Here is an 8,677-nt window from a genome sequence, read left to right as displayed (position 1 = left end):
AAATTCGTTTGAGCTCGTTTAATTAGACTCGTTAAGATAAACAAACCAAGCTCAAGCTTCACAATATTCGACTCGTTAACTCATGAATATGTTCGTTAAACTCATAAATCAATTTTTAAATAAAAAAAAAAGAATAGTTTTGATATTGAATTTATAAATTTTACACTCTACTTATGAAAAACATAGATAAATATATTAAATTTATTTATTAAAATAAAATTATAAATTTTAACAAAAATATTATAATTTTTTTAAAATATATAATTTAATTTTTAATGAATATTTAAATTTATAATTTATATTTATTAAATTCGTTTAGACTCGATAAAAACTCAAATAAGCTCGTGAACCATGAATATATTCGTTAAATAAAACTCGAGCTCAGCTCGATTATAAACGAGCCAAACTCAAACATCAAGAGTTCTGCTCGGCTCGATTACATCCCTATCTATCACGAGTCAACTTGAATTAGTTACATCATGTAAAATTATATTCTATGTATTCGACAGGAAGCATTCATCGAGCATGCAACCCAATCAGCAAAGATATGAGCTAACTTTGTTACACAGCTCTATAAACTGTTAGCAATGCTTAAAAATTCTTTAACCGTTTCTATTCTAAGTTTCCCACATGCATTTTCTTGGGATTAGAAGTCAGATGCATTTGTCACAACTATTAAAATACATCTTCTAAACTTGGCAAGTAGATATTAGTATATAAGAAGTTTAGTAATAACTATTAGGAAGTATAAATCATGCCTGGCTAGATGCTTATTGGCACATCCAAACTTCAAAAAAAATAAGTCCAGTTTTCTATTGTCCCACGCGCCCTATAAAATTTTATCAAAAACATACTGAAAACAAGATTTAAGACAAACCTAATAACTCTGCATCAAATAGCTCAGCAGTATGTAATGGTTTTTGGATTCAATCAGACTAATGAAAAACCATAGAAACATTCAATTGTTATTCGCCCAGGATGAAGAGATCAACAAAATTACTACGCTCAAGAAATTTCTGTAAGAAGCGAATAATAAATCTATATAAATGATATGATTGAATACAATAGCTGGAAGAAGCTGTCTGCTATTCCCAAATAAGGATTGCTGGGAAACCAATCATCTAGAAACCTCAACTATATCTCTAAGATGGGTACGGTGTACAAACAACTTAGATTTATGCTATCTCATGAATGCGTTTATTATGATTCGCAATTCTGGAAGCTGAAGGATCGCAAGGAAGAAATCTCAAAGTGGGAAGGATAACAGTGTGCCACGACATTTGCTTCTAGAGCCTGACCATAAATAAATGCAGAGTAAAGTCAAACATCAAACATAATTTATTTTTTTTAAAAAAAAAGTAATTATATCCAATTATGCAATACAGAGACTGAATCATTTAACAAATGCGAGTTCAATAGTGCCAACAAACCAGCAAATGACTCACATGAGGGGGGGAAATGAGATGTAATACAATATATTTCTATTGTTTGCATATCCAGATTACAAAATCAAAAGTCAAAGAGAAAAAAAAAGGTCAACAAACTTCATGAGCTATTGAAGATACCTTTCCTGAGAAGTTGCTATTGGTGCGGAGTTAGCACTGCAAGATAAATATAAAGAGAGACTCAATAGAATTACAGTATAACATAAATACAAAGCAAAGAAATAAACCATATAATTCAAAACAGATCCATACAATTTGCAACAAGACAATGAACTTAAGAACTCAAAGAATTCAGATAACTAGGAATTTTAAAAAAAAAATGGAGTAATATTCTTTTTTCTCAAACAGAAACCAAGAGTAAACAGGGTAACGGATTCAAGCATGCTAAAAATGTCATCCATTGAATTCAGCTTCAAACTAAGGAAAACAAGGATTTCATAAATACAGATAATGTTGAGAATCAGTTTCAACAATATTGAAAACCAATTGTATATTGCTCCAATGAAGACAAGCTTCAATATGTATTTTGTTGAGGCTCTATCCAAAATTTCAGTTAGTTCCTGGCTTTTACTAATATCACGAGCATTAGAACCATTCGAGAGAAAATGAGGTAATTGAGAATGAGAAACAATTAATCACCAGACACAAAATTTCGATTTTACAGAGGCTGAACCAAGTGCGTTTAGGCTGAGGAAGTTCCTTCATTATTCATACCCCACTGTTCCTCACCCTCATTCCCATTGACAAGCACTGAGCTATCAGTAGAATCATCTACATCAACTTCAACAGGTTCCTCTGGGCTCTCCTCTACCCCATCCTCCTGTATCACCTGCATATTGTTTGCCAGTATATAATATAACACCAATAGAAGTATGACAAATGACCAACTTGAAGAAGCAATTAATATTTCTTCTATCCTAAGAAAGTGACGAATAACCAACTTGAAGAAGCAATTTATATTTCTTCTATTCTAAGAAATGAAATTTCAACTTTTCTTGCGACTTCATGAAATAGATATAGGAATAGGAAATCTGTTGCTGACATCAAAGAATTGATGAGTAAATTAGTGATGTCAGGCTTATCCATCTCTAAACTGTTCATAGGAAGCAAAGTTCTAGCATTTATTGTCCTAATACCATTGTACACTCTAATCATGCAGGATTGAACAACCTATTCTGTCAAAAAAAATATTTTTATCAACTAGTCATGTAGGAGTGAACAGCCTATCCTGCCAAATATTTTAATTGTTTAATCATCCTTCACTTCATTTTTCTCCTAGTATATTGGATACTACTCTCTTAAGGAGCTTTTTTCTCCATCCCATACAACATTGTTGTCATTTTGGTGCCATCAAAATACCGTCACAATTTTCCATTTTAACAAGCTCACGTAATCATCACAAAATTGACCAGTTTCAAAATGATAAGGTTCGCTATGTACAAGAACAGTATCCACTTGCTGCTTGAACACTACAAACAACTTAGATTTGATCAAAATCAAACCCTGTTCTTTGGTGTTCCAATAAACATGACTGTATGAAGTTTGCATAAGAAATGAGCCAAGTTATCATAGTCTAAAAAAATTTGGCTCCTACCTCATGGCCATAGTCACCGTTTTCAAGAGGCGTGCTCTCTTCATCAACTTGCATTCTTCTAAAAGCTTCCACAAGATTAATATTGGACTTTTCCACATAGCTCAAGTATTCCTCAGATGGAGGATACTTACCCCTGTAATTGGAAATGACACTCAGGTAACTAACTTGGTTGAAACAAGTACTAACTCAAGCAAACATTTGAATCCAAGAGAGACAACACAAACACTCAAACTAATCAAAGAAAAACATGAGAATTGAGAACTAACTACCCAGTTAAAATTGCTAGATAGTATTATCTAATGCCCATTTCCAATCAATCAAAAGAATGTTATTGAGACTGACACTTTGCATAACCATCAAATTCCCTACTCCAACTTTAGGATTAACAAATTTCACACTTTAATATACAATGAATACATTGGTATATTGAAGAGATGAATTCTATTCATATATAACAAATACTTTAGAATGTCGAAGAGCTAAATTATTTCAATAGATAATGAATACATTGGTCTATTGAAGTGCTAAATTCTAGCAGCCAATTCAGAAACCTTGATTGAATTGGCATGTGTAAGAGAAGAAAATTTAATACAAAATACTTATACTTACCAGACTAAGAGAAACAAGAATCGATATCGTAACATGGGATTTGTTTCAAGCAAAACTCCTAGCAACTGCAGTTGTAAACAACCTTATAGCTATTTACAAAGACAATTTAAGGAAGGACTTAAGAATAGCTAATTAATTATACAGCCCAATGATAAACCTTCATATGCAAGTTTATCTTAGTCATTGCAAATACTAAAATAACTTTGATATAATGACATTTTATATATCATGCAGTTAATTTGTTCAAGGTTGAGATTTTGGATAAAGTGGGATGAGAACTAAAAGTTAAACCTAAATGTAATTGTATAAACGTTAAACAAAAAAAAGAAAAAAGGTCCTCTCATTTTTCTTCTCTTTATATAATGGGTGCCATTTCTCAAGTTTTCCATACAGAGGATTCCTTGTTTCATTTTCCAGCACAAAAGTCATTGCTATGTTGAAAATATTACAATGGTTGCCTTGCCCCTCTAATACATTAATGTTTTTCAAACAGGTTAACAACTTTTTTAATACTTCAACAAATAATGTGTAACAGCTCCCAGTTAGATTTACTGAGCAATTAGATGTATGTTTCATAGAAAAGTAGACATAAGACGCAGATCATTTAAAAAAAAAATGGATCCATAGGCTTATGCAGTGAGGATCACATTTCATCTGTTTATGACCCAAATCAAGATTATTCAGACTAACCAATCATTAATTTGTTAAGGTCCAAGTCAATATTGATATGGTTAAACAGTCTTCTCCTTATGGTCAAAGTAAAGGTAATTCTGTGGACTGTCTAGGTCAACATGTATTATAAATATTTGATAAAATAATAGGAATTTGTTAGACTGCACATGTATTAATCCTGCTCTTATTGACTATCACCTCAGAGCTGTGAATGCGTGTTTTTTTCATAATACATATATACAACAGAAAAATTGGCCAGTTATCATATCCAGCCATTTGACAACATAAGCTGGATTGGAAACTAAAAATCCTCTTAGCTTATTCCACAGTCAATTCTAGCAAAGTTCTAAGTTAAACAAACTAGTTGTAGGCCAAACAAACAAGCATACTCATTTGAATTGAAATATCATATTAGATAAAAAGTAAATTGAGCAAAGAAAAATAAATGAGTAGCATCCCATAGTAAGCCTAATTACAAATCCAAACATTATCCTAATATTTAGGTATGAAAAGGGCCTTTTATGTCCCTTATCAAGAATCCAGAACCAAATTATGACAATTCATCATGAGAATACAACGGAATATAGTTGTTTCACTGTACTGAAATAATTTTATAGAATACCCTATGTTAATGAGTGCAAGTCGTAAAATATAAGATACAATATAATCAAAACCTGTTAGGAGCAAGATTTGACTCAACAGCCAAAGCAATCTGCCAATGCTCAAATAAATTAGGGTACTCTTCAGGATCAGCCAAAGAATCAGCAGCTTTTGAATTGACCTTCACACAATCAAAAAGTCAGGAAATAGAGTTGCAAACCTCACAAGGCAATTTCAAGGACACCTAAGCATCTCATAAGTAAATATATCCAACTTTTCTTGCCATATATTTTAACAAAAAGCGTGTTGTTTAGAAAAAGGATCAGTGGAGGAAAAAAGCATGCCTTACTAAGATCCTTTTTCCAAACTGATACTATTTCTGATACTTTACTTGGAAGATACGACCTCGCCATCAGAGCAGCTTCTGGAATGCGATTACTGCAAAACATGGATGCTTAATGAAGGAAGATAAATTTTCACAAGGCAGCAAAAATATAAGATAGAAATAGCAGAATAGCTCACAGCCATTACAATATGAAATTACCTCTCTACCAATAACTGAAGGCAACCTTCCAGTTTACCTAGCATGAATAGACAAAGAAATGCAACATTATTTTTTCCTTGTTCTTTTGCGAGAGATGCAAGTTTTGTTATCCCTTCAGCATCACCAATGGCCGAGTAAAGAAGCAACAACCCACTCAAATCCATAGCGTGTGATAGGCATTCCTCAGCCATCTCTAACTGCATGACAAGAATGAAATATGAGTCAGTCCCTGTACTATATCAGCTGTCAAAAAGTATTAGGGCAAAATGACATAGAAAGTTTCCAATTCAACAAGCTAGTTTTCAGAGACGATACACTAAATTTAGAATGACACAGATGACTAGATCCATCAGATATTAAAATTAAGAAATTAAGTGCATTACCATAGAATATAGCACTGTCCTTGCTGGAACCAGTAAAATACCACAATGTCCAATTAATGCTAACAGAATAAGTTACAGTATAAAATATGGCATACTCCCACCAACCAATTTTACATCATATTCCTCAAAAATATCTCTAATTAATCTACTTGAGAATACAAAATAAGGAACTTTTTCAGTGAACCAGCTTGCACATAGGGGGGTCCCAAAAGCCTCTAACCATGAACCACCAAAGTCCTTCCAAAATATAATTGGAACACAGGATCAAATTCTACCCATTTTTCTAGCATTCCACTTGAAACCATAAAATGATGATCTTTTACTGCGAACCAGCTCATCCATAGGGTCCCAAAAGTCTCTAACCACAGATGACCAAAGTCCTTCCAAAAGATAATTGAAACTTATACTCATTTGCTAGCATTGTATTAACATGCTTGCAAATCATACTTTTGAGTCTTCAAAGAAACCACTCCTCCATGCTTCCCATTTCAGTTTGTAGCTATGAAACAGGAAGGGCAAATGGCGATGAGAAGGCTAGAGGACTAAATGGGTATTTCTCAGTACTCTTTCCAACACCCATATCTTGTGTAGTTATCCATTTATTGCCACAACAAAATTTCAGGCTATCCTATGGCATTCAATGCCAATTGCTGGCTGAAACTCAAGGCTAGAACTTTAGTCCATTTTTACCAGAATAGTTGCTATTGATAAGTCAATCTACTTGAATAACAAAACATTTCCTTTTTCATTTCAATTCTTTTCATTGCTGAACTACAAGGGAATCTTGCCAACTTATATATTCATGCCTTTGTAGGCAAATTAAAGTTTTCAAGGTTTCATATTACCTTTCCAGTAGACATAGCCAGCTCTCCCAACTGCTTCCACTTAGATTCACTTTGTACATCAATAGCAATCTCCTGAAGAGGAAACAACAATAATATAATAGAAGACACCTAGTCACACAAGTACAATGCTAAGAAAAAGAATAAACATTTTATAACATTGAAGTATCCAAAAATGTACCTTTGCAATTTCCAATTGACCAAGCTGAAGAGCTAAATCAAATCTGTAATTAGGATCAGTTGCTACCTCAAGAGCATCCTCTACCATTCCCCGGGATTCCAAGAAATGTGCCACACTAACATATTGAAGTTCCAATTAATATTCAATGTCAAATTAAAAATAATAAGGATATACTATGTTCAAAGCAAAATTACTTGGACGTTTGAGCTAATGTAAATACAATTTCATTCAAGAGCCTTGTAATTACAATTATAGGAAGATGGTATCAGAAAACAAGTGCATTTTGAATTTGGATTATAATTAGATATATGATCAGGGTTATAAAATTTGACAATGGTTAGTGTAATGTAAAGGATCAAGATACTTAACTCGATTTACTAAACAGCTCTACTAGCAAACAAGGCCAAGAAAAACTGGAACCCCAGGAGAAATTATGTACCTATTGTGATGTTCCTTTGGAATCGATGGCAAAATTTCTTTGGCACGTTCTAGATCCCCACGTGTAACAAGAGTTTTATACTCAATCAAACTGAGGAGTAAGGTATAGCCCATAACACTGAAATGAACAGAGGTTTTTAGACAAAGATAACCCATCAATGAAAAATGAAACATGAAAAAATGAGAATATCCTCATGCCAATTTACTTGAACTCCTTGTCAATAAGATACACCCGACTTTGACTAGCAAGATATCCCAGCAAGTACATAGGGCGGTCCAAATGAAACATGGTGGTGACCTAAGCATGACAAACCAATAATATTATACTTGTGTAAAACATACATTGAAATAAAGAAGGTAGCAAAAAAATTTGAAGGTTACCTCGCCACCAACACAATAATTTAGTCGCCAAGAAGAATTATTATAAATGAAACAGTCACCAACCCATATACCAGTTCGAACACGTTCATTTACTTCATGCAGAAGCTCAAATGCCTCTTCTACCCCATCATCATCTGCCGGCTTACCATTTTCTAGGTAAGAGGAAACAACATCTCGCTGAAAGAAACACAAAATAAATAAATATACAATTTCCAATATATTGTATGTTATATGGGTAAAGCAGCATACACATCCATAGTAAATAATTAATATCTCGGACGAGAGTCGGAGGGGGCTCGGTAGCTCGTTCTCGGGACTAGGTCATAGAGGGCTCGGTAGGCTCGTTCTCTAGACTAGAAGGCTTTAAGGTTTAGGGGTGGGAAGCTCTAAAACCAGCAGAGGCATTGAATCGATGCATTGGCCAGGTCGATGACCACTGTTTGCATGCGGATCGGTGCATCGGCCGATCCGGTGTCTCTAGTTATCTAATCGATCTCGTGACCAGTCGGTAACCACCGCGACTTTACGTGGGTTATCGATCGATGCAGTAACCGTCGATAAAGCGATGGGATTGGAAAACAATAGGGATCGGTTTGTGGACGATCCACCTCTTGAGATTTCTGGACCGATCGAGCATGTGCTGATCGGTCCAGGCCTAGCCGTTGAGACACAACGGCTAGATTTCTGTGTCTTCTTTGTCTTCTTATCAGGTTCAGTATATAAATCGAGATTGAAGGCCTTTACAAAAAAGGAAGGTGATAACAGTGCTGCTGACTTCTTCTTGCTTCTGCGATCTGAACTTTGCTGAGCTCTCCACTGCTGAAGCTTCGTGTGAGCTTCCCTCGGCTGGACTCCAACTGATCAGTTGCTGCTGTTGTTGGCATCCGTGAAGTGGTTGCTTCATCACCAGTCGACGAGAAGGCAAGCAAACTAGTGTTTTTACATTTATATTGTTCTTGGCTTCTTGCTTTATCTTTGTACTCCGATC

General features: G+C 34.4%; 1 protein-coding gene across 1 annotated transcript; it reads right to left on the bottom strand.

Annotated features, from left to right (window-relative positions):
- Window positions 1-1,013: 1,013 nt before the first annotated feature.
- On the bottom strand, window positions 1,014-7,824 carry LOC121970168 (coatomer subunit beta'-1-like). Its single transcript, XM_042520684.1, has 12 exons — window positions 7,690-7,824; window positions 7,515-7,606; window positions 7,310-7,426; window positions 6,871-6,985; window positions 6,693-6,764; window positions 5,465-5,661; window positions 5,265-5,358; window positions 4,995-5,101; window positions 3,040-3,172; window positions 2,160-2,274; window positions 1,566-1,601; window positions 1,014-1,293 (listed from the first exon to the last, which is right to left on the bottom strand). Exons 2-11 carry the CDS (start codon window positions 7,595-7,597, stop codon window positions 1,582-1,584), a joined length of 1,053 nt encoding a protein of 350 aa, XP_042376618.1. The 5' UTR covers window positions 7,598-7,606; window positions 7,690-7,824; the 3' UTR covers window positions 1,014-1,293; window positions 1,566-1,581.
- Window positions 7,825-8,677: the final 853 nt, after the last annotated feature.

This window comes from Zingiber officinale, chromosome 4A, assembly GCF_018446385.1.
Source record: "Zingiber officinale cultivar Zhangliang chromosome 4A, Zo_v1.1, whole genome shotgun sequence".
Taxonomy (NCBI): Eukaryota; Viridiplantae; Streptophyta; class Magnoliopsida; order Zingiberales; family Zingiberaceae; genus Zingiber; species Zingiber officinale.
This window is presented reverse-complemented; position numbering and strand designations above follow the sequence as displayed.

Coding starts and splice junctions, on each gene's coding strand:
- LOC121970168 (XM_042520684.1), bottom strand. CDS start 7,597: ATGTTTCATTTGGACCGCCCTATGTACTTGCTGGGATATCTTGCTAGT. Junction 5,359..5,464: donor CTTCAGTTATTGGTAGAGAG/GTAATTTCATAT, acceptor CATGTTTTGCAG/TAATCGCATTCCAGAAGCTG. Junction 1,602..2,159: donor TGAGGGTGAGGAACAGTGGG/GTATGAATAATG, acceptor TTTATCTTGCAG/TGCTAACTCCGCACCAATAG.